Raw genomic sequence first — 26,369 nt, 5'->3', positions numbered from 1 at the left:
GTGCCACATCAGCTCGGTATTACCACGTAGGCGACAGGTCAGCTTGGTATTACCACGCAAGCGACACGTCAGCTCGGAGCTTCACCGGAGCAAAAAAGCATGGAAAAATTGTTCAACCTCTTAAGTTCAGAGAATTTTTGATAAAAAAAAAAGTTTATGGCAAACTTGGAAATCGGCCCAAAGTTCATGATTTTTCGCGTAATTAACCCTTAGATATATAATCGAACATCATAATTTTTCCAATATTTTTTTCCTTTAGTGTGGGATTCTTTATATACTATTAGTATTTTTAATGTGGACCATTTCTCCACTATTAATATCTTTTATTCATTATTATCAATATATTTAATAATTTTTTTTAATTATTTTTATTAAAACTCGTATTTGAAAATTTTGGAACGAAGAGAGCAGATATAGTATGGAATAATGAAAATGAGCTAAGTCTAAATTTACAATTATCTGTGAATTAGGAAAATAGAATTCACAAACACATGAATGGCACGTGAGAAGAGAAGAGAAGAATTGACAGGTTTTAATTAGGGTTTTAGGAGCTCCCAAAACCCTTGTGCTACAAGGAAGCCGACTTCAATGGCGCCTGCTACTTATCTTCCATCCCACAAATGATCGCCATTCTCCATTCCATCTTTCACCGAATTCTTTTCCTAATCCCCAAAAATGAAGCCCATTCCTCCGAGGCCAATTCTCACCCTCTCCATTCTCACCGCCGCGAACCATAAAGCGACTAAAATCCCCCATGTTGTGGCGTTCTCCACGCTGCAGAGCCACCACCACCTGCGGCGGCAGGAGGAGGAGAGCCGCGCTGTGCGGGTGTCGGTCTGGTGGGACTTCGAGAACTGCCATGTTCCGGTGAACGGCAACGCTTTCAGGGTGGCGCAGAGCATCACTAATGCGATTAGGGCTAATGGGATTAAGGGCCCCATTGAGATCACGGCTTTCGGAGACGTAATGCAGATTTCGAGGACCAATCAGGAAGCTCTTTCAGCTACTGGGATCAATCTCACCCACGTTCCTTCCGGTAGTTTATTTATTTATTGTTCATTTGTTTTGGTACGGTTTTCGATTTCATGTTGGAAATCAACTATGAGTAGGTGGACTTTTTTTTGTTCGGTGATATGGAATGAGCGATTGGTTGAGAATGTGGTTGAAATTTGCTTGTGACACTTTGGATTGAAGACTTAAATCGGCTTTAAATTTTTTTGATGGAACGTGATTTGAATGAGTTGTTGGAGTGGACTTTAGCTAGCTAGCTTCTAAAGCTTAATTCTGTGGACATTCAGATTTTCAGTGTATACATTTCTTTATGGTGGTCATGGGCAGTGATTTTCTGTGTTTCTACTGTTCGTTCATCGGTGAAAGGAAAATGTATTTTCCAGGAATATAACTGAAGCTAGGCTACATTTAGATATCTCGGAAGTTAGGAGTTTAGTAGCTACACATTCAGAAAAGTGGTAAGATCAAATCATTAAGGAAAGTGTGTCGTTAGATGAGTTGTTGTTATGAATGTGATTTATATTTGAGTTATAGTAGGAACCTTACCTTTGTATACATGAGCTTCGGCGATGGTTTGTTGTTGATGAGTGTCTGAACTAGATGAATGTGGGAAGTCTTGATCAAGGTGGAATTTTAAGGTTTTCTAGTTTCAAAATGTGTTGTTAGTTTGTTCCGTGATTTCTTTCTTATTTCTGTATATTTTTATTCTATTTCTATGCTATGTTGATATTTCACAGAATGAAATCTAGAATGCTGTTGCGAACTCTTTCTAGAATAGGATCTTTTCCTACTTCAGTCGAAGTCAAAGAGATTTTGTTTCATAGTTCTGGCATTAGAAGATGGAGTTTCTAATACGTATGTATGATTCTTCAAATTGTAGGTGGCAAGAACAGTGCCGATAGATCTCTTCTTGTGGATCTTATGTACTGGGTTTCCAAGAATCCTCCACCGGCGCACCTTCTATTAATTTCTGGGGACAGAGATTTTGCGGGCATTTTACACCGGCTTAGGATGAGCAATTACAATATTTTACTAGCTAGTCCTGATAGCGCCCCCAATGTGTTATGCAGTGCTGCAACTATTATGTGGCATTGGAGTTCTTTGCTCAAGGGAGAGAACCTATCAGGAAAGCTCTTCAACCAGCCTCCGGATGGCCCGTATAATTCTTGGTATGGGCATTACAAGGCTCCTCTTGTGGATCCGTTTGCAGTTACGGTACAGTCTACATGCTCGAGTGCTGATCAATCATCTCTATTGGCTTCAGAGCCCAAGCTTCTGGCAGCTTCAGAGCCCAAGATTCGACCAATTCCAAAAGCAGTGATGAAGCATATCTCTCAGATTCTTAGATCAAATCCAGAAGGAGTCAGTATAATAGATCTTCGTGCTGAATTAGCTAAGAGTAATGTGGACAAAGACCTTTATGGATATAGAAAGTTCTCTCGTTTTCTTTTGGCAATGCCTCATATTTTAGAGCTTCATAGAGATGATGGGAGCATTGTGGTGCGACATGTCAACACCAAATTCTCTAATGAGCTGTCTGCATCTGAGGAACCAGGGACGGCCAATGGAGAGTCTGAAGTTTGTGGTGATACTAAAACTAATAGCCAGAAAAGCTCTTGTGAAAACGTAGCAGATAAGTCAACGGTCGGTCAAGTTTCAGGTCCTAAAGTGAAAGCAGAGTTAACGAAGTTGCAAGAAGCCCCGAAGGTAGAAAAGAAAAATGAGTCTTCTGTAGCAACGAAGATGCATGATGTTAAAATGGAAGCTCGTGCAGCAAATTTGAAAGAAGCCCCAAATGTAGAAAAGCAAAATGATTATTCTGTATCAATGAAGATGCACGATGTAAAACTTGAAACCCATGCAGCAAATTTGCAAGATGTGAATAATGAAAAAAATCAAAAAGCATCCCTTCCGAAGAAAAATATTCAAGAGGATAGGACGGTAAAACCGAAGACCCAACCACATAAAGATGAGGTGACTCCAGCTACCCCAGTTGTTGAAGTCAAGGATTTGTCTGAAAACAATGAGAACAACATGCTTGTTCCTGATGATCGCAGTTCTGCTGCTGGATTTGGTATCTTCAGAAGGATATGGATGAAGTTGTTCGGGAGTACAGATGCGAAACACAATGACGCGCTGAGTGGGAAGGAAATTGATACACAGGAAACCTTTACAACATGCCAATCTTCAGAAACTGTAGGTCCAGCCTTGTTTTCTCCTTCGAGCCATGAAGCTCTGCTTAATGGAAAAGTTGCTCAGAATGGAGAGGTAGCAGATCATCTTCAGGTCAGTATTAAACAGCTCGATGAAAGTAGAGAAGAAAAAAATGGTGAAGCAGTTCATGTTGATGCGGAGTCCAAGCAGCTTGAAATTTTCGCAGAAGAGTCAATTTGGAAGGAAATTGAGTCATTCATTAGTTCATCCCAAGGTTCAGCTGTATTTTCCAAGTCCCAATGGACCAGGTATCATTTTCCTAAACCTTTATCGTATAATAGCTCTGTCGGTCATCGAAATTTGTTCATTATGTAGCACTATACAAATAACTATGTTCTTCCTAGAATCTCACAAAATAGTAGCAATGATGTCATCATTATTAATAAATGTGATAATGAAGTTCGTTTTTGCCCGTGAGATGTTAGTTTCTATGCATTCTTCCTTGCATTTATCCGCATGATGTAACTTAAACGTATAATTGGATTCATATTGTTTTGGTAGCAGTTATGGACTACAGATGGCTGTATAGAGGCTAAATGTTCTTCTTACAGATTGCTTTACGTGCTGTATACTACTTGCATCAAGTTTTTTCTTACATAATTTCCTGGCGATTCAGGAAGCATTTGGCACAGAATTTACAAAACCAGGGACCTATGGTTCTGCGGTTACTTTCCATAAGTGATCTTCTGCACATAATTGACTTGTTAATCTCTGATAAGAAGTGGTTGGAGGAGCGTGGCACCGGGAGATATCCTTTCAGAGTTGCTTATCCAGCACGAAAACCTCTACAAAACAACCGTCCTTTAAGTTCGAGTGGGTTGAGTCATATCTTCTCGGACAGACAGCCAAGTTCACAGGAATCCAAGGAGAGGAAGCACCAAAATCATCCTCATACTGGAGTTCCACAACCTATAGTTCACAGAGGCTCTTCAAGCAAGTCCAAGACTGAGGTATTGGCCGACTGCAAGAAGCTTGTCGATGAAATAGTAAAGGAATATCCTGAAGGGTTCAACGTTGGAGGCTTTAGCAAACTATTCCTCGAGAAATATGGTTATGCTCCTGACCTCCAGATGCTTGGCCTCGAAAAGTTCACGACTCTTTTGAAGATCATGCCTGGGGCGGTGGTGGCGTCCAATTTGATTTTACCACGTGGTGCTTCCAAGAATCTTAACCTACAAAATACTGGTCTTCCTATTCAAGAAACGAAGACCGGCCCTGTGGTTGATTCACATGGAGATTCCTCGATTATATCAAAACAAGATGACGAAAGTGACTCTTGGGACGAACTGGGCCCTCTTGATACTTCAGGCTCCGAAAAGGATGAAATGGAAGCACAAGTAACTGGGAAAAGTCGAAAGGGAACGGATATGGGGCTTCCATTCTATGAACCTTTAAGAGAGGACGACTTCTCTGATTCAGAAGATGAGATGTCGTCTGATGCTAGGTCAGAAGACGAAAGCAAGTCTAACCCTTCATCAGAAAGCGCTCTGCTCGACATTCTTGATTCGTGGCACAGTCAGAAGGAAGGCAAAAGCAAGAGGGATGAATCAACGAGCAAGAATGGTTTGGATCTTTCAGCAACTTGTAGCTCCAAGAAAGGATCCGAGGTTGGTAAACCCACTCGTAAGTCCAAACTTCAAAAGAACTACACATTCGTTAAAGAGGTTGATAGCAAAGACAGGCTGATTAATGGTATATTAGGTAGCATGAACAAATGTGGTGACAAGTCAGGTGATTCCAAGGTCTTGAGCTGAACCAGTGCGCCACAAGGGGTGCATTTCTGCATGGGTAGTCGGGATGATGGTAAGGTGTCTGGTGAACGGTTGCCATACAAGTTAGAGAGATGGTAGCCTAGAATAAGCAGGTCTGGGGAGACATTTTTTCACAGCCATTTTACCAGTATTCCAACAGGTAGCATTCTCCTGCAATGTTTTCTGTTGCAATTTCAAAAAAGTCAATTTATTAGGGTATGTTTATGTGTTTGGACATTTTGACTGCTTAAATTTAGAATTTTCATCCCACCTTGATTTAGGTCGCCACGCATGAAACTTTGGAGCGGCGCTAGTAAGATTCAGTCTCTTCTGAAAATGGAAACTGTATTTCAATATTTAGCTATTAATGATTGTGATTAATTAGCTATAACTAGATGGAATTCACAGCCGTGTTGTCTATTTTTATATCAACGGTACAGCTATATCCTTCAATTTAAAGGAATACGTAAAGAACTACAACGCGTATTATTGAGATTGGACAAGCAATAAAGAAACTCAATAATTATTAAATTAAATCTAAAAATCAGACAAAAGCCAGATCTAAAATAAATACTAACTAGTACGCACTCCCGTGCGATGCACGGACATAATAAATTTATAACCTAAAAAAATTAATGATGTAAAAGTACTAATATATGGTCTTTTATGAAAAATTACGTATTTTGAAATATAAAATTTACATACAAATAAAATACAAAATTTACATATAGAATTTGTAATGGTGATACAAAAATATATATGTTCTCTCTGTCCCCTAAGAATGTATCACATATTTTATTTTCGTCTGTCTCATAAGAGTGTATCACTTTCATTTCGAGACATGACCTCATTTTTTCTCTTTTTAACCACAATCATTCATTTACAGTCAACACATTATCTACCAACCATTTCTTAAATCTGTGTCATCTCATTCATATGTAATACACGCTAAGGAACATAGATAATAATTCACCACAAAATATATTGAATATCAATAGTGTTACAATGCAATTTCAAATTTGTTGCATGACTTTTGAATTATATAAAAAATTAAATAAAGATATCTTACTCATTGTCGATTTTTTATTTAATTATGTTGTCTCTCTTTTGATTTTTTGGTCATGAAATTTTTCAGGTGTCCCTTTTTTCTATTATCAAATTTCAATAAAATTGGTAAAAGGAAAAGGAAATTCAAGTCGGACCTTATATTGCCTAATCATATTAACATATGTCAATATTTAATATTGAAATTTTTTGGTATTAACTAATGAAGTTATAAGGCAAATTTTAAGCCCCCTAATTAAACTATTGTAAAGGATGAAAAATATGCCAAAACAAAACAATTCTTAAATTTTCGCCATTTCAACAAAAACTCAACATATTAATATAATTTGTTTATGTTCATTTTTATCTAAGGATGAGAAAAGAACTTTGAATTAAAAAAATGCAGATTGAGAAATATCTAAACTAAAAAGTATACTATGAAAGTTGGCAAATTTGAAATAAAAGTGCACTTATTTATATTTTATTTTTTTTAATGAAAAATCTTGTAAGACATAGTTGGGGGATTCAAATATTTTATGAAAATTGTGTAAACGCATATCTATATATGGTTGAAAACTACATTTTCAGTGAGAATCTAAAAATACTGTATTGAACTTATAAAGTTAATATTCCATAATTTGTATCTATCTACAAAAAAAAAATTACAACACCAAAAAAAAAATTACAAATGCCTCATAGAATTTGAACAAATAAATAAAGAGATAATATATATACTTCCCGTATTTCATAATAAAATTTATATCATTTACACAAAACTATGTTTCCATGATTTCACAAAATATTTTAACACAAATAATAAAGACAAGTTTTTTTTGAAAGAGCTAACTTCCTTTTCAAAAAAACTTGTAGTATAAAATACTAAGAGAAAGGAGAGATAAAAGAAAATAACTTTGAAAGTTTTAATTTGAATAAAATTCATATTTTAAACTTATTATATATATATATATATATATATTATCAAATTAAATTTTTTGTCATGATCTTTAATTTGATATATATATTGAATACATTTAATTAATCAAAATACATAATTTGTAGAAAAAACAAAAATTCTCAAAATGAAAAGAAACCGAAAAATAATTTAAAAGAAATTACAACAAAAAAACAAATAATAAAAAAGTAGAATGAAAATATGGTCAACCCATCATCTCCATTTTTTATGCAACACGTTTTTTTTTAAATTAATGGAATTTTTTGGTTATAGATTGATTTGAGTTTTGCAAAAATTATGACTTTAATTTCTCCTTTATTTACAAAATTGCCATCTAAATCAATTTGAAATTGATTTCAAATTGAAAACTGCCTTTTTAATATAGTATAGATTTTTTGGTCATGAAATTTTTCAGGTGTCCTTTTTTTTTATTATCAAATTTCAATAAAATTGGTAAAAGGAAAAGGAAATTCAAGTCGGACCTTATATTGCCTAATCATATTAACATATGTCAATATTTAATATTGAAATTTTTTGGTATTAACTAATGAAGTTATAAGGCAAATTTTAAGCCCCCTAATTAAACTATTGTAAAGGATGAAAAATATGCCAAAACAAAACAATTCTTAAATTTTCGCCATTTCAACAAAAACTCAACATATTAATATAATTTGTTTATGTTCATTTTTATCTAAGGATGAGAAAAGAACTTTGAATTAAAAAAATGCAGATTGAGAAATATCTAAACTAAAAAGTATACTATGAAAGTTGGCAAATTTGAAATAAAAGTGCACTTATTTATATTTTATTTTTTTTAATGAAAAATCTTGTAAGACATAGTTGGGGGATTCAAATATTTTATGAAAATTGTGTAAACGCATATCTATATATGGTTGAAAACTACATTTTCAGTGAGAATCTAAAAATACTGTATTGAACTTATAAAGTTAATATTCCATAATTTGTATCTATCTACAAAAAAAAAATTACAACACCAAAAAAAAAATTACAAATGCCTCATAGAATTTGAACAAATAAATAAAGAGATAATATATATACTTCCCGTATTTCATAATAAAATTTATATCATTTACACAAAACTATGTTTCCATGATTTCACAAAATATTTTAACACAAATAATAAAGACAAGTTTTTTTTGAAAGAGCTAATTTCATTTTCAAAAAAACTTGTAGTATAAAATACTAAGAGAAAGGAGAGATAAAAGAAAATAACTTTGAAAGTTTTAATTTGAATAAAATTCATATTTTAAACTTATTATATATATATATATATATATATATATATATATATTATCAAATTAAATTTTTTGTCATGATCTTTAATTTGATATATATATTGAATACATTTAATTAATCAAAATACATAATTTGTAGAAAAAACAAAAATTCTCAAAATGAAAAGAAACCGAAAAATAATTTAAAAGAAATTACAACAAAAAAACAAATAATAAAAAAGTAGAATGAAAATATGGTCAACCCATCATCTCCATTTTTTATGCAACACGTTTTTTTTTAAATTAATGGAATTTTTTGGTTATAGATTGATTTGAGTTTTGCAAAAATTATGACTTTAATTTCTCCTTTATTTACAAAATTGCCATCTAAATCAATTTGAAATTGATTTCAAATTGAAAACTGCCTTTTTAATATAGTATAGATAAATGGGAGAGAGAATAAAAGTTGCATTCCATTCGATGCCCTCGGATATTATGCTCTACGCCGGCAAACACATGAGTAAATATGGTGAATTCGATGCCCATTTCAGTTAAATCAAATCAAAAGATAAAATCACAAAATTAAAAATAAATTATTATTATTATTATTATTGCTCTTCTCTTTCCGCCTCTTCTCCGATCAGAGAAAATTCCAAGATTTGATTCCTCATTCAATTCTCCACCACGACGTCGTTTCCACGTGCTCACCCAAAATCCTCAGATTCGCTGATGTAATAACCCTCGCAAACTGCCCCATTAATTTATCGTGATTTCTTGTTTCCTTTTTTAGTTTTAACACTTTTTTGAGATTGAAAGAGAAGAATCTTATGGATTCGGATGAATTTCGGGCGATTTTATCGAGATCGGGAGTTGGAATTTGGGCGCTGATTGATGCGGCGATCGGATTCGCCAGCTCCGACTACGGCGATGAGCTGCGCAGCCGGAGAGACGGGATCGTCGAGTCTCTTTACGCACCCGCGGGGCTGCTGTGCCGGAACTGCGGCGGCGGCACTAACGATTGTGGAGACGCCGATCAGGATCATCGGTTTTGCAATCGGAGTACCAAAATTGAATACAGCAGCGATGATGTTGACCATAAGGATAATAACTTCGATAGCAATAAGAAGAGCAGCGTTGATGATGATAGGAATTTGAATGCGGATTTTGGTAAGACTGCGTTGACTCCGGAGTCAAACCATCTGAATCTCAGCGGTGGGAACGACGAAGGCGATGCCGATCCGTACGCTGGGTTGTTTGATGATGATGAACAGACCACAATTTTCAGCATCAAAGAGCAGCTCGAGGATCCACATCAGGTTTTTTTTTTCTCCTGTAATTTTCAGCTTTGTGTGATGTTCATTTTAATTTTGATTTTTCAATTTTTCTTTTGTTGTGTAGAGTGAAGAAGCTGTGGTGGAGTTGCTTCAGACTCTTGAAGATATGGATATCACGTTCCAAGCTCTCGAGGTAAAAATTCAATATTTATTTCTAGCTGAAGAAGAACAGAAAATGGCTAAATTTTGTTCATTTCGAACTATTCAAGAATGAACCACTTGTGCTTGATTGTATCTGTGTTGAAACGAGTAGAGCTTGTGGTGTAGGATACCGATATAGGAAGACATGTGAATCGACTGAGGAAGCATTCGTCCAGTGAAGTTCGTAGATTGGTGAAGCAGCTTATCAGGTTCTCACTTTCCCTCCAAGAATAAAGATCCCTTTTTGGGGGAAAAGATGAATTTTAGTGCTTGATTAAGTTTAAAATTTGAGTTTCTTGTTTTGGAAATTTTGGTTTTTTGATTGAATGCAGAAAATGGAAGGAAACTGTAGACGAATGGGTTAAGGTGAACCAGCCACAAGCAACTACTGCAAACCTTATTGGTAAATTTTATTCGCCGTTTCAAAATTAGAAACTTGTTTCTTTGTATAGTAGTAATTGCAGATAAGCTATATTAAATAAAACTAGTTTCTGTAAATGAATAATATGAAAGTAAAGAAGAGATTCATGTGTTGATATATTGGTGGTGATGGTGGTGGCAGCTGATGTGGACTCACCTCAGCAGAACATACCCAAAAATCAGCAAAATGGCCATCACCAGGTGAATTGAAAGTTGTTCCAGTCTGTTAAGTTTGAGAAAATTAGAAAATAAAGAAAAAAAGGAAACGGAAACGAGAAAAGAAGGCAGAAAAGGGAAAACTGGCTTTAATTATTGCGGTTGAATTTCTGAAGTTTTTTGGTGTTTTCTGTCGCAGGTCCCGGATTTTGGATACTCCCCAAATCCGCGGAGTGAGTATCGAATTCGCAGCTAGTCTATCTTTTCCTCACTGGTTTCTATATTTATCGCTGCGGTAGGCTAATCTCATCAATCTTTTGTTTTTCTTAGATGGGGCTCCTACTCCAGAAAGGAATTATGTGGAATATGAGTCAAAACCTAAACCATCTCCATCTGCAGCCGCTCGAAGAGAAACTCCATCGAGGCCACCACAATCAGCATCTAAATCATCCTCTGCTCCGCCTCCCAATGTACCCAACTGATCAATTTGAATCTTTGACTACTTTTAGCGCTTCTGATCTTGTTTGTGGTTGTGTTTGGATCAAAATAACTATAATGATATTGAATCTTAACTCCTGATCTCACAAACACTTGATATATGGATAAATTTAGATTCTTGAGCTCTAATTCCCTCTTGTTAGAGTATGTCTATTTAAATGTAATGGGCAACATTGCATTAAAACATACTACACATATTTGCTGAAGATGTGTTCAAAATTGTCTTTAAAGATTTTGGCTAATTTGACTAGTCTAAACCAATGAAATGCTATTTTGCAGAGAGCACAAAGGGAAACTGTAGTGGATGACGAGAAGTTGAACTCGGCAAGAAGGCGGCTTCAAGAGAACTACCAAGAAGCTCAGAATGGTCTGATTTCACAATTTGGAATCTATAGTAGTAGTACCACTTGCTTTTATACTTATCAGCTTTTGTTTTTCTGTGGGGCATTTTCACTCGGGAAGCCAAAAAGCAACGAACGATACAAATGATGGATATTCATGAGATTCCCAAACCAAAGAACACCTTCTTTGCCAAGAACAAGGGTGGCTTTCAAGGGAGGCATCATCGATGATATGTTTGTTGTTTTGTCATTCTTCTTCTTCTTCTTCTTCTTGTACCATAAAAATGGGATGCAATTTATCCAAGGGGTTTCCAAGGAAACATTGGGTTGGCCTCGTGTTACATTTCGTGTTTATTAAGTTATATATGAACTGTTGTTTTTGGAGCTTATAATAGTCGAACAATTCTCTCTTAGCTTTTATGTTTGGTGATTAATGAAAGTACATTTTGCATAGTATTGCTTGTGCATTCATTTGTGAAATGTTGGGTTTCTTTTGCGTAATTATTTGGACATTGTTTTTGATAATGTGTTTTGAGATGGCTAGTTTTATTGTAATTTGTAAACCTAGAATGAAATGGCTTGCATGAACTCATTTTTGGTGAGGCCGTCGAGGTTGGGAAGGATGTCACGCTCATCTTGGCGACTCATATCTGATCCAAAATCAATTTCTGTTACCTCAAACAACCCAAAAATCATAAAAATCTCTCAGGAAATTTAAAGGGAAATCTTGACGCCTTAGCCCCAATTTTCCACATATTTGATAGATGTGCTAATTCTATCTTACGTATTTTATACGATTTCGGGACAAAATTATTGCTCGAGACGATGGTTCTTTTGACAACATCTTCGGCTTGATCGAACAACACCTCAGATCAGACTCTCTGATATGCAATCAAGAAAGAATAAGAGATCATGTCATGCGTTCTTCCTCATATTTTCTACTATATTATAACACTACCTCATATTTATCAATGAGACCTAGCTCAAGTAGCAAAGCTGATGAACCCATAGAGTCAAAGACTCTCCTTCACACTTGCGTGCCGTGCGGTGTAGTTTTTTTCACTTTTATATCGGTAGAGGTCCCTCTTACATGCGGGTGATTTATTTGATAATATAATAGATACCTCTTGTAATTCTAAAAAAAAAAAAATTGTTGATTATTTATTTTTAAAAAAAAACTATCTCATATTTAACTATTCTTGATCCCCACTATCATTATTACTACATTTACCACCAAAAAAAAAACTATCTCATATATGTATTTTAATTTTTGTATTATATTTTAACTTAATTAAATTTATGCAATTATACGAATAATTTAATTTTTTAAATAATAAAATATAATTTTAAAATTAATATAGTTATGCTAAAAAATTTAAAATTCAGATGCACGTATTTTTGAAAAGCAAATTCGTACAACACACAATTAAAATTAAAATTAAAATTACACACAACATGTTAATAATAATATTGTTCTTATTATTAATTTATTTATTTGAGAAATTAATTAATAATTTGCATTAAGTCTTGCGAAATTCGTATACTAAAAATAAATGAATAACTATAAAGAATTTTGGCTTACGAAATTCATACACTAGTGAGGCTTACGAAATTCATCATACAAAGCCTATAAATTTTCTTGGAAAAAAAGTGTACATAATTAAAACTAAATTAAAATTCAACTAAATAGAAAGAAAATAAGTACAATTTCACAATGGACCCATAAAAATAAATAAATAATTACAATGATGGCAGAAAAAGAAAAATTAAACATCTGCAGCTTTAAAATAAAAACGATGGCAATGTACCAAAAAAAAATAAAAACGATGGCAGCAAAAATGAATAAAAAAAAAACTTACGGTTGGAAAAAGAGGTAGAAGAAAAGGAAAAAATAATGCACAAACAAACATATGCTCGTATCGCCCCCGATGTAAAGAAAGCTCAATCACTATTCGCAACTCACAAAATCAGAACAAACGGCTTCTGCAGCAGTTTCGCCTCACCCTTGCGTCCTGCTCTTCTTGTAAGTCTAGATCGGCAATTACCATTCCATTTCTTAATTAGGGATTTCAAAATTTTTCCTATGCTCGTAGATTTATTTTTCAATTTTTCTGTACCCTTTTGTTAGGTTGTTTTTGCTCAGATTTGGAGATGGAAACTCATTCAATCCAGTGTCTTGCAGTGATATTTCTCATAAGCATCAAATCCTTCGTGCTTGCTTCGACTTATGTAAGTGAAAAAAATCCTTCGCTGCACTGTTAAAAAGTGTTTTCTTTAACAGTGAAATGTGTTAATTTGCTTAAGATTTTATGATATGTCAGTGATTTCTGTTCTTAAATATGTACATTTTATTGAGCTGCAGTTGTTTCTTGCATTTTACCTCAGGGACAAACATGTTATGTCGATGAATACATCGCAGAAAGCTATTTCAAGAAATACGATAGTTTTATAGAACGAGAATTTGACAATTTCATAGCAAATAAAATCCCACTAGGCTCGTGCAAAGTGCTTGAAGATAAAAATCAAGTTTTGGTGAAGAGTCTAAGTCGAAATGTCACTGGTGAAGGGTCTCATCGTTGGCTTTCTTCTTCTATAAGGCTTAAGTTGAAACACAAGCTCACTGCACATTCTTGTGTAGTTGTAATTATTGAAAGGCTTCCATCTGGGGTCTTTACTGATCCTTTCGAGCTGCAGCACTTTGTCCAGCGCAGTGGTAGTTGATTACTATAATTCCAATGCAATTTATATGAGTTCTCCTATGTGGTTTGGTTTATTTGGTTTATGTTTCTTGCTGCAGTGTTCACAGATGCAGCCGTCTTTGGTGACACAAATTTAGAATTACCTTCTTTCCGCTCTAACCAAACAGTTGTCGAGATACATATGAGCATCGATTCCAGAGTGGTTTCGAGAGATGAGCATGAGTCAGAAGTCAACCTTAAGGTTCCATTACATGCACGATATCAGGTTAGTGCGCTGGAGAAAATTTTATGCAGAAACCCGCGGTTTTCATAGTTGTGTTTGACTTTTACAGATTGATAGTTTATATTTCAGATGCAAACTCTCATTTTTTTTAATATTTTTTTTGTTCTTGTTTATATCTCAGTTTTTTCATTCCAGAAAATGTTTTTGATTTAAATCCTTCATTTCTAATTGATTTATTTGGAGAGATGAAATGAAAACTTTAGAATTATTTGGGTTTTTAGTCCACACTCCTATTTGTAATTGTTTTAATGTTTAGAAAAGAACTCTAATGCTGAATATGCAGGCTTCATAAGAATCAAAGCTAGTTGTAAACTCACCCTTAGATGTCTATATCTGTAACATTCCTCGATTGCCTGTTAAATGAAGGTTATTTGGATAGTCCCATTAGGGGGCATTTACTTTTGAGGATTAACTTTGATAGATAAAAATAGTAAGATTAATCCCTTGTTGACTTAGATGTATTGAAACTTTGGGATATCCCAAAGCCCTTGATCTTTTTTATCATTTAAGTTAGTTTTTTGCTTGATTCATATCAAATTAAAATAATGAGATCGAAGAAATCCTACTCTTGAGGATAAAAATATTCAATCATGCATTTTATCAATCATGCAAAGTAAATGCCCCCTTAGAGTACTATTAACAATAGCAATCTAGTAGGAGTATAATTTTTTATATAAAGATCTAGTTGTGACATATGATGACTTTAGCATTATTAGAATTTCTGATGAGCTTCTAGAGACAGGGGACGATTAGAGGAAGAACTTAGTTTTTATGTCATCGATCATTTAGCAACGAACCTTCTACTATTAAAAAAATAAAATACAAGATGTTTTTTCTCTATTTTTTCAGGCTTCTTTGTTTCCCCCTCTTTCAGCCTCTAGGACTTGGTTTCTCAAGGGTTGAGTTTGGGGCACCTGATATATTCACGTGCTGCAGAAGCACTGAACGAGACGTGCCTAAAAGGCTCTGTCAATCCATACCCACGAACCTCATCACGGACAAGAAAGCTAGTCCACTTATATGGGAAATACCATGTGGGAACAAGGAACATGCTGCAGTTGTGTCCGCTGTTACTTTCGGGTTTGCTGTATCGACTGCATTGCTTATTGTATGGACATCTATTTCTTACTCGAAACAGTGAAAGGTTAGACTGATCAAAGGGTTGGTAACTAACTAGACAATGTCTTGTTAGTTGCTTAAAGTTGACAGGATTCTTGGCCTATCCTTACTGAATTGTTCCACTGCAGATCAGCAACTACCATGGATTTCTCTGCAGTTCTCCTCATAAAAATCGGGTGAATGGGTGAGCATACTGGATGCTGGCTGATTCTGTTCAACTTCAGATTCTGCTGCTCACCTGAAAATGATGAAACATGTCTGAAAACGAAAGCAAAAGCGAAAGCGAAAGCAGTCCCTGTTCAACGGTATTGTATGAAGTGTGAGTAGCTCTTCTTGCATAATGAGATTAGAGCATGTGGATTGTGAATTTTTTATCTTGCAATGCAACTCATTAGTGTGCGTGATTCGATCTGGTTGTGAGTTCTTTCTTTTAAAGCCTGAAAGATAAAGACTATCAACGTAAAGGTGTTCAGGTTTAGTGGATTAGACATGACTTAATCTCACAATATGTTGGTCGGTTTGGTGGATTCTGACCTCTGTTCATATAAACTCTTTAAAACAATTTATAAGCCCCTTCAAAATATTTATCAAAATAAACTTGTAAATTGCCTATGAGTTGTAAAAATAAGCTTCAACAACTTATAAGTTCTCCAAAAGATAAGTTCTTTTATCCTAACTTATTTTTTCATAATCTTATATTCAACAATTATTTTATAAATATTATGATTTGTTATTTTCATTATATATGTTTTCAAGTTCATCACTTTTCAATTTTCTCTCTAATACAGAATTGAGAATTTTTATTCTAGCTTATAAGTTCAATTATTTATATACTTTGACAGCTAATAAGCTTTTAAGAAATTAAATCTTATAAGCGTTTGAAACAAAATATTTTATAAGTTTCTTTGATCTTATAAGCTCTTTAAAATAAGCTTAACAAAACTTTCCTTATTCTCAAGACAACGTTATGTAGGATTAATCTTACCTTGCGAGTCTTGACCTCCTTGTATGACAAAATTAATTTTGGATTAATTCAATCTTGAGTAATCTTATGCTAATTTAATCTCGAGTAATCGAACAACATTATAATTATAATAATTTGAATGATCGAACCTATTCATGTATGACTCCAAAAGTAAAATTTATATATTCGTCTCTGTTTATTTGTTCAGATATTTCTTATGAATCATGTATTGATCTTTGGTGTAGCATTCTTTCAATATCTTATTGAAAATGAATAGTATAAGTATGTTTAAAGCATGTTTCTTTTTTCTTTCTTTCTTTCTTTTTTTTTTTTCTTCTTTTTTATGGATAGTAATGGATAGTTTTTTCGTATCCTATACTGGTTAAATCGATAAAAAACTTTTTGCTAAATTTTTAAGTCTTTGGAGTTTGGAGACGAAAGAGAAATACTATTAGGGTTCGTTTACTTTGATGGAAAACGAGAGAAAAAATATATTTTCATAATTTTTATTATTTTTACGTGTTTATTATGATAAAAAAATTTATTTGGTTACGGTGAAATATTTTCTCAGGTAGCTCATTTTCACTCATCATTTTTTCTCCAATGTTGAACAATATTATCTTTGGATAGTGATGAAAAATATTTTCTAACATTTTCTCATCTTTTCATCTCTTATAAATATATAATAAAAAAAGAGATAAAGATAATATTTTCTCATATTTTATTATCCATCATTTTTCAATGAAAAATTTATAATTAGAGTGTGTTTTCTTTGGTTGTAAATTTATCATTAGAAAAGAAGGGATAAAAAAAAATTCATCCTTTAAGAATCAAATTTTATTCAGTAGGAAATGAGAGAAAATAAAAGAAAAATTTAAAAGGTGATTTTTTTTTTATCTCTCATTTTTTCATGATAAATTTACAATTAAAGAGAATACATCTTTAAATGATGGCAGCCTATAGTTTTTATTTCCAAAGGATAAACGAAATATAATTTAAGTTAGCATCTGCCTGGACATCGTTGAACAAACAATGAGGCCCAGCAAAATATATTTGGGCTATATGGGTTTATAAGACTTGGATGTTTGGGCCTATATCATGAATTTTCACGGGGTTTTAATGATTTTCTTTTTTTTAAGCCTCATAATTAAATAAAATATCGTCACATGATTCTTTTAAATATTTATCTTTCCTAAAGAAAAATGAAGCTCAATTTATAATTCTAAAGACTGATAATATAAATTCAGAAAAACTCAACAAAAGTTGAGTAATAAACCAATCAAAAGTTGATTCATATTGAACAAATGATGGGAAACTTTTGGACAAAAACAAAATTGGTCCCAGATATTCCTAAAAACCAAAAGTAATTAAGACTATAGATTATCTTAAAATTATAACCAACATTTCAAGCATAGTTTGACGTGTCTTTAACCTACCATTTACCAAGCAAAAATGCAATAATTATAAGAAACCTATAATTTTAAAATAGCCTAAATGTCATGTAATGTCAATTTTTCATGCCAAATTGGTTACCAAAACAGTTACATTCTACAATACGTACATGTAACATATAAAATACTTAAATTTATAAAGTAGTGCATTTTTCATATACAACATAAAGAATAGGACATTTTTGCCTATTAACGCTTATTACCGTCTCTAGAAAAACAAAATTGTGTGTTGTTATTCTGTATTTCGACCACTAAATTCACTTTGGATAATTTAAACTTATAATATCTCGGTTATGAAGTTGTTCACTGCACAAATTAGTCCACCAAATGACAACAATGACAAATATCTGGATATTTTATTTTAAATATATTTTTTATTATATATGTGAAGCTAATTTTTAATAGATTCGTTCATTGATTTCATAACGCACATGGGTAATAGTCAATTTGTCACATGTAGCAGCATTGACTGAATTACCTAAGAATATGGTCTGACTTTTTGGCCACACATGTTTCAAAACAAATTTAAATTATGTTTGGCACCTTTTTTGAAATGGTAGCTTCAAGGTTACTACTTTTTGTTTTATTTAGTTGATCATTTATTGATTAAGTGATTTTTATTATTAATTTTGGACACAAGGCATAAAAAATTATATCATATTAAAAATATACTCCCTCCGTCCCGTTAATAATGACACGTTTTCCTTTTTGGGTTGTCCCGCTATTGATGGCACGTTTCCTATTTTGGAAAAAATAAGGGGTCAATTAAGGTGTTAATTACCCTCTTAATTACCTAAACTAATTCAAACTTGGGCCTAGCCCTAAAGTAATTCATTTTTACTCCTTCAAACAAATCAGCCGATTCATCTCTCTCGCCTCTTCTCCACAATCTCCCTCACAATCCTCCCCACATCCGCCTCCACCGGCTGATCGCACACGAGGCTCAGCAGCGCGGAGACATCGCCGAGGAGATTCTCTGACTTGGAAACGACGTCGGAGCAGCGGGAGAAGAGGGCGGGGAAGTCGGAATCGCGGTAGCAGCGATGCGGAATCTGCCGTCAATGTGCCCCCCCTCAACCGTAGCACCACCTCCGCCGTTTCGCCGTTCCGCTTTCTCCGCCTCCACTCTAGCCTTCTTTCGCCGTCAATCAGCCTCCCATCCACCGCCTCCACCGATACGGCGCCAGATCTATCCGCCGTCCACAGACCCGTCATTGTTGAGGTTTTTATTTTGAGAGATTAATAGGATTTGCTATAGATGTTGATGATTTTTCTTTGTTTTCATTAGTTGCAGTGAAGGGAGGTTCATAGGATTTTCAATATCTGGGTTTTATTTTGTGTAGATCTCTTTGTTCAAAGGGTAGATAATCTGGGTTTCGATTTTTTTTTCTCTTGTCTTCAATAACAGGGCAGATCTCTTTTGTTGTTGAGTTTGTTTCAATAGCTGGGCAGATTATTGTGTTTCGATTTTTTGTTTCTGGTTTTGGAGATGACATTTCAGTGAATTGGAGATGCTACTGGGCAAATCTCTATTACCGAACAATTGGTGATGAACAAATTGTTAAACACACTATTAATCCCTTAATTTTCTTCTCCTTAATCTCCGTGCCGAAAAGAAACGTGCCATAAATAACGGGACGGAGGGAGTAATTAGTATTGGAGTGCAGTTATGTGGTTTTAGCCATACTAATAATTGAATTGAGTCTTTCTAAATTTTAATATTTGTGGGCAAAACCTCAAGCGAGAGGCCAACGTGGAGAGTTTTGGATAGAATAGTTAAATCTTTTAATTGATCATTTATGGATTTGCACACTGAAAGGAAAGATTGAGTTGGGGGCTCTAGCATGTGTGACGCGTGACAATAAGGGCATTATTGTTTTTTATCTATAACTAATTGATATATGCATGTAGTAAATATAATTACGCCTATGATACAATGGTTATTCATGTTTGCTGATTCGAGTCCAGATGATCAGGTTATTCGTTTCTTTTGACCAAATTACTTTTCTGTTTCAATTAAGTTTTATTTATTGTTTTGCCCATAAGAGTAATCATAGTAGAGAGTAAAATCTAAACCTTCTTTAATGACACCGTGACTAGAGAAGTTATAATCAGTTCCCTCCCAATGGATTCCACCCTAAACTTGCCGCTAACTAAACTAAGCTGTGAGAACTTGATTATAAATTTATTTGCACGAAGCTAAACGACGGTTTCGTCAATAACCGAAAGTTTAGTTGTAATAGAAATGTGGTTTTCAATGATGGTGAAACGGGAAACCAACACCTAAACTAGAAAGCTGTAAACGACATCGGATTTACGTGGTTCGGTCGAGAAGACCTACGTCCACGGGGTGTTGGGGATTTTTCACTATAATCGAGAGAGTATTACATTTTACAAGAGATGAATGAATAAATGAGATGATCCCCTTCTAACCTACTCCTAAGTCTCTATTTATAAGCATGTAAATAAGCCCTAGGGCCTCAAGCCCATTTACTAAGATAACTGGGCTTAAGCCCCTTTAATACATTGACCTTGGTCTGAATCGCCTATGCTTGCTTGACTACGCCGGAAGCTCTATTATTTCTTTTATTATCCCAAGTCTTCAATTAAACCTGCACTGGTTAGCTTAATAATAATAACACTAATCATAAGCATAAATAGAGATGTTCCCATTATATAGTGCACAACGCTGGTGCATATTTCAGTTCTCATCAGCTACTCCCCCCCTGGTCTGGTTGAACCGGGTATTTTTCGTGTTCAGCCAGCGAAGTATTGTTAAAGCCAGCGCTGTGCTGTTTTCCTTAATCCCTGCAAATCATGAAGATATAAGAGTTTTAATATTATAAGAAAGCAAAGATAAGCATTTTCCCCTTGACTTTGGAATTGTAGTTCCAAGTTAGATTTCCTTCTTGTTTGTTGAATGTTGACACAGATAAATAATTTCCATTTCTTTGGGCGCACAAGAAGACCAGCGCTGAAAATACCCCATATTGAATACTTTGCATAGATAAGCAATATAAATGCTTTGTGTTGGATGAACCAGAAGATTGCTGCAAGAATACCCGAATAACATAGGAAGACCCATGTCGAAGTTGAGAAATATGATACTCTGATCATGTGAGAAAACCCGTCATAAATATTTGTCGAGTCTGAACAATATACCCTGTTGTTGAGCGCGTAAAAAATCCAGCGCGTGAGAAGACCAATAGATAACAGTGGCACGCCCAAGAGGCGGCTTATTTCTCGCTGAACAGCGATTAGAATATATCAAAACAGCCCATAGAGGAGAGGCGCAAAACAGTGTAGCCCGTAGAATAGAGCAGAGAAATACCCGGTCAGAGCAGAGAAATGCCTATCAGATCAGAGAAATGCCTGTCAGAAAGGTCCGGTCAGAACAGAGAAATGCCCTTTCAGAACAGCCCGGTCAGAGCAGAGAAATGTCTTTTCAGAGCAGAGAAATGTCCCTCAGAGCAGCCTGGTCAGAGCAGAGAAATGTCTTTTCAGAGCAGAGAAATGTCCCTCAGAGCAGAGAAATGTCCCTCATAGCAGCCCGGTCAGAGCAGAGAAATGCCCTTTCAGAGCAGAGAAATGTCCCTCAGAGCAGCCCGGTCAGAGCAGAGAAATGCCCTTTCAGAGCAGAGAAATGTCCCTCAGAGCAGCCCGGTCAGAGCAGAGAAATGTCCTTTCAGAGCAGAGAAATGTCCCTCAAAGCAGCCCGGTCAGAGCAGAGAAATGTCCCTCAAAGCAGCCCGGTCAGAGCAGAGAAATGTCCCTCAGAGCAGCCCGGTCAGAGCAGAGAAATGCCCTTTCAGAGCAGAGAAATGTCCCTCAGAGCAGCCTGGTCAGAGCAGAGAAATGCCCTTTCAGAGCAGAGAAATGCCCCTCAGAGCAGAGAAATGCCCTTTTAGAGCAGAGAAATCCCAGCAGAGGATTGAAATCCCGGCAGAGCATTGAAATCATGCCAGAGCATTGAAGTCACGGCAGAGCATTGGGGTCACGGACGGCGGCAGAGCATTGGGGTCACGGACGGCGGCAGAGCATTGAGATCACGGACGGTGGCAGAGCATTGGGATCACGGACGGTGGCAGAGCATTGGGGTCACGGACGGCGGCAGAGCATTGGGGTCACGGACGGCGGCAGAGATCACTGTAGAGCAGTGAAATCACGGTAGAGCAGTGAAATCACGGCAGAGCAGTGAAATCACGGTAGGGCAGTGAAATCACGGCAGAGCAGTGAAATCACGGCAGAGCATTCCTCAGCTGCTTCCCTCCTTTGTATGCATTCCTTTGCTGCTTCCCTCCTTTGCTGCTTCCCATCCAAGCTTTGAGCACTCTGCGCGGAGCATGGAAGACCCGGGGGGTGCAACCAACTTTCGCGGCTTACGATTAAAAGAACCCCCTGCACGGAGCATGGAAGACCCGGGGGGTGCAACCAACTTTCGTGGCTTACGGTTAAGTGCAACCTCTGCACGGAGCATGGAGGACCCGGGGGGTGCAACCAACTTTCGTGGCTTACGATTATGTGCAACCTCTGCGCGGAGCATGGAAGGCCCGGATGGCACGACCAACTTTCGCGGCTTACGATTAAATAGTAACCCTCTGCGCGGAGCATGGAGGACCCGGGGGGGCGCAACCAACTTTCGCGGCTTACGATTAAGTAGTAACCCTCTGCGCGGAGCATGGAGGACCCGGGGGGTGCAACCAACTTTCGCGGCTTACGATTAAATAGTAACCCTCTGCGCGGAGCATGGAGGACCCGGGGGCTGCAACCAACTTTCGCGGCTTACGATTAAATAGTAACCCTCTGCGCGGAGCATGGAAGGCCCGGAGGGCACGACCAACTTTCGCGGCTTACGATTAAATAGTAACCCTCTGCGCGGAGCATGGAAGGCCCGGATGGCACGACCAACTTTCGCGGCTTATGATTAAATAGTAACCCTCTGCGCGGAGCATGGAGGACCCGGGGGTGCAACCAACTTTCGCGGCTTACGATTAAATAGTAACCCTCTGCGCGGAGCATGGAAGGCCCGGATGGCACGACCAACTTTCGCGGCTTACGATTAAATAGTAACCCTCTGCGCGGAGCATGGAAGGCCCGGATGGCACGACCAACTTTCGCGGCTTACGATTAAATAGTAACCCTCTGCGCGGAGCATGGAAGGCCCGGATGGCACGACCAACTTTCGCGGCTTACGATTAAACGATGATTTCTGCGCGGAGCATGGAGGGCCCGGGTGGCGCAACCAACTTTCGCGGCTTACGAGCGCTTCCCTCTGTTCTGGTGGAGCATGATCCCTCTGTTTTTCCCTTGACTTGCTGAGAAACAATTTTTGAATTTGAAAATTGGGGACTACGGGTATACACCCTACTCCCCCCTCTGGTGACATGTGCAATACTCTGTTATGAACATGTTAAGTGTGTGTGTGTTTGGTGCCCATGCTTGTGATGATTGTGAGAGAGTTAACATAACTACAATTCCCGAGTAACATAATTCAAGTTGCATTTCAAGCCCTAAGCACATATGCAGAAGTTGTGCAGCTTGGTGTACTTAGTCAATTCATAATCTAGCCCTAGGCACATATGCAGAAGGTGTGCAGCTTCCAAGACATAATTATTATTGCATAAATCCCAGCACAGATCATATAAGTCATGGTTTTGCCCAAGTAAAGAAGTAGAATATTTCCCAAATCCCTATCATACTTACATGTTCCCATAAAAATACCCTAAAAACATAATTTTGCCTAGTAAAAAAGCATAATACTCCCCCATCATGCTCACATGCTTCCACGAGATCAAGTTCAGCGAAGTACCTGAATTACCACTTACAAGTGGTTTACCGTTTTCACGTTATGGCGGTTCCCATATTTTGTTCAAAGCTTTCTCAAATTTAATTTCCCTGTGCTACAAGATCTCTTAGGCACAGATATTAGTATAAATATGAAAGCCCCTTTAAGACAGGGCTGCAAAGAGAATTCGAACACTAGATTATATAATCCATTGCCACAACTTGATTCCCATATTTATATCCCGCTGAATTCATTTAAATTTTCAAATCCCATCAAAGACCATATAAATCATGCTTTTGCCCAAGTGATAAAATATCACATATCCCAATCATGCTCCTCCCATTGATAGAGTTCAGCGAAATACCTGAATTACCACTTACTAGTGGGTTACCCTGTTTTACATTATGGTATTTACCATAATTGTTCAAATCATTCCCCAAATTTGTTTATCCTGTGCTACAAAAATTCTTAAGCACATATATTAGTAATAATATGAAAGCCCCTTTAGATAGGGTTGTAAGCCTGTTAATAATAATAATAAAAAAGTGTACACCTTGCTTTTACTGAGCAACAATGTTGTTCTAAACATTTATTCCACCGAATAAAAGTTGTGAGAATCCCTTGTACTACAAGAACTTCTTCCCGCACATGTCATAGAGCAACTCTGTATCGTCGTCATGCCCAAATAGTATTTCGTTGAGCTCCACTTCCTCGATCAACAATTCCTTAAGGAGATCAAATCCGACTCTACTTTTCGGTGTTGATATACCCTCGCACAATGAGTATAAGAAATTAAGAGATTAAATCCTGATTAAGGCAAGTTAGTTGTCCAGCCAACACGATATATGAACACAAATGACCCTAGTCAAGTATTCCATTCGACTGATATGAGTACATGATTTGTTTCAAATATGAGCTATAAAATAGCATACAATCACCCGATTAATCCCCAAATATGTATTCACCACACAATTATATAACAAAAACATGCCCAGAAAAACATAAGTAATCTCATTGAGTGAGCAGGAAAAAGTTTCTATTTGCAAATCTTGTTTAAGTCACCCAAATCAAAATATAAATTGATTGTTAAATTATGAGAATCTAAGCACCCCATTAAGGTACTTAATTGTGAAGTATAGCTCGATTTCCAACGACCACCTGCTTGTCCGTCATGATAACTATATTTCAGACTCAATCAATGTAACAAATATACATATAATATGCATGGATAGCTTATGTATCCCATCACATAAAACAACGAGCATTAATATAGTTCAAATTCCAACACGTAGTAATCTGCTTATTATGAATTCTCTACAGCCAGCTGCTCAACAATCAGTACACATCCAAACACCTTCAGTTAACCCAATAAACGTTCCAAGGTTTGTTAAGTCCAACCCAATATCATGTGATGATACGAGAATTTAACTCCATAATTATTATTATCGTCAAACATAACTCAGCTTTTAACCCCCAATTAATTCAAAACCAGATTCCATTTAGAGAAAGAAGTAACTTAGCTTGATATGCGTACGCTACCATATTCAGAATAAATTTCATATGGCGGTGCCCTGCTCCGTCGAGCTGAATTGAACGACGGCGGCAGTATAGGACTGAGCATCGGCAACCCACCGAGCCCGGGGTCGGCAGTGCGACGACGAGGCCACCTTCGCTGTTTCCAGGCGGCGCTGCCGAGCAGAGCAGCGATAAGGGCGAGGGGCGTCGGCGCTGACTGCTCTGCCGAGCAAAGCAGCGACAAGGGCGAAGGGCGGCGGCGCTGCTGGCTGCTTGAAGTTCTCCTGACGACATCGGATGCAACGGATCCGATTGGGATTTGCGATTTATGATTTCAGAGTTGGAGCTGTAAGTTTCGATTCACATGGGGTTTCAAGAGGACGATGGGTGAGCGAGATCTACAGTAGATTTCTAAGAATTTTTCTGGTGTTTTACGAGAGAGAGGGAGATCAATTTTTTCGAGATTTTTCTTCGCGATTGGGATGGGGGCTGTCGGATCTGTGAGAGAACAGCCGTGGAAGTCGGCGGACCGTGATTCAACAAGGAAATGAAGGCATTTCAGATATTTTCTGGTGAAATTGGTGATCGAAGCTAGTGAGAGCTGCGGTTGAAAGATAGCTGCGGTAGAGAGAGAGAGCTGCGGAACTGAGAGTTTCAATTTTTTCACCAGAGATTCTCGGTGAGAATTTTTAGATTTGTGAGAATAATGACAGATCGATGGATGCCGGAGAGAGGGATGGCCATTTTGGGAGAGAAAATTGAAATTGAGATGCCTCGGCCATTGTCGCCGGAAACTGGGAAAGGAACAGCCGGAATATTTTACAGATCCCCCCTCGATGAACAGTATCCTCCCGATGAACAGTACCTTCGATGAACAGTAACTTCGATGAACAGTATCCTCTCGATGAACAGTGCCTTCGATGACTGTAGCTTCGATGAACAGTAACTTCGATGAACAGTGAATCTCACACATTAGCTCGATTTTCCCACAGACGGCGCCAGTTGGTGAAACGGGAAACCAACACTTAAACTAGAAAGCTGTAAACGACATCGGATTTACGTGGTTCGGTCGAGAAGACCTACGTCCACGGGGTGTTGGGGATTTTTCACTATAATCGAGAGAGTATTACATTTTACAAGAGATGAATGAATAAATGAGATGATCCCCTTCTAACCTACTCCTAAGTCTCTATTTATAAGCATGTAAATAAGCCCTAGGGCCTCAAGCCCATTTACTAAGATAACTGGGCTTAAGCCCCTTTAATACATTGACCTTGGTCTGAATCGCCTATGCTTGCTTGACTACGCCGGAAGCTCTATTATTTCTTTTATCATCCCAAGTCTTCAATTAAACCTGCACTGGTTAGCTTAATAATAATAACACTAATCATAAGCATAAATAGAGATGTTCCCATTATATAGTGCACAGCGCTGGTGCATATTTCAGTCCTCATCA

The 26,369-nt window shown here is 36.7% G+C and overlaps 3 protein-coding genes and 1 long non-coding RNA gene across 5 annotated transcripts; 3 read left to right on the top strand and 1 right to left on the bottom strand.

Moving 5' to 3' along the window:
- Positions 1 to 513: 513 nt before the first annotated feature.
- On the top strand, positions 514 to 5,385 carry LOC130986669 (uncharacterized). Its single transcript, XM_057910135.1, has 3 exons — positions 514 to 1,036; positions 1,892 to 3,473; positions 3,842 to 5,385. Exons 1-3 carry the CDS (start codon positions 676 to 678, stop codon positions 4,977 to 4,979), a joined length of 3,081 nt encoding a protein of 1,026 aa, XP_057766118.1. The 5' UTR covers positions 514 to 675; the 3' UTR covers positions 4,980 to 5,385.
- Positions 5,386 to 8,661: 3,276 nt separating this feature from the next.
- LOC130986667 (probable mediator of RNA polymerase II transcription subunit 26c) lies at positions 8,662 to 11,510 on the top strand. Of its 2 annotated transcripts, XM_057910134.1 has the most exons (9): positions 8,662 to 9,523; positions 9,606 to 9,674; positions 9,809 to 9,891; positions 10,015 to 10,085; positions 10,245 to 10,303; positions 10,458 to 10,491; positions 10,589 to 10,728; positions 11,036 to 11,123; positions 11,219 to 11,510. In XM_057910134.1, exons 1-9 carry the CDS (start codon positions 9,035 to 9,037, stop codon positions 11,326 to 11,328), a joined length of 1,143 nt encoding a protein of 380 aa, XP_057766117.1. In that variant the 5' UTR covers positions 8,662 to 9,034; the 3' UTR covers positions 11,329 to 11,510. The 2 variants fall into 2 exon arrangements, with proteins under 2 accessions (XP_057766117.1, XP_057766116.1); XM_057910133.1 differs by having other exon boundaries at positions 8,675 to 9,523; positions 11,036 to 11,510.
- Positions 11,511 to 12,955: 1,445 nt separating this feature from the next.
- Positions 12,956 to 15,684, top strand: LOC130986666 (uncharacterized). The gene is made up of 6 exons (XM_057910132.1): positions 12,956 to 13,120; positions 13,226 to 13,326; positions 13,483 to 13,810; positions 13,895 to 14,061; positions 14,954 to 15,223; positions 15,327 to 15,684. Exons 2-5 carry the CDS (start codon positions 13,249 to 13,251, stop codon positions 15,218 to 15,220), a joined length of 840 nt encoding a protein of 279 aa, XP_057766115.1. The 5' UTR covers positions 12,956 to 13,120; positions 13,226 to 13,248; the 3' UTR covers positions 15,221 to 15,223; positions 15,327 to 15,684.
- Positions 15,685 to 23,125: 7,441 nt separating this feature from the next.
- LOC130986665 (uncharacterized) lies at positions 23,126 to 26,059 on the bottom strand. Its single transcript, XR_009089338.1, has 3 exons — positions 25,861 to 26,059; positions 23,952 to 25,761; positions 23,126 to 23,865 (listed from the first exon to the last, which is right to left on the bottom strand). It is a non-coding gene; the product is annotated as an uncharacterized LOC130986665 (long non-coding RNA).
- Between the last annotated feature and the right edge of the window lie 310 nt (positions 26,060 to 26,369).

The sequence above is a fragment of the Salvia miltiorrhiza genome, chromosome 5 (genome assembly GCF_028751815.1).
Source record: "Salvia miltiorrhiza cultivar Shanhuang (shh) chromosome 5, IMPLAD_Smil_shh, whole genome shotgun sequence".
In the NCBI taxonomy this organism is placed as follows: domain Eukaryota; kingdom Viridiplantae; phylum Streptophyta; class Magnoliopsida; order Lamiales; family Lamiaceae; genus Salvia; species Salvia miltiorrhiza.
This window is presented reverse-complemented; position numbering and strand designations above follow the sequence as displayed.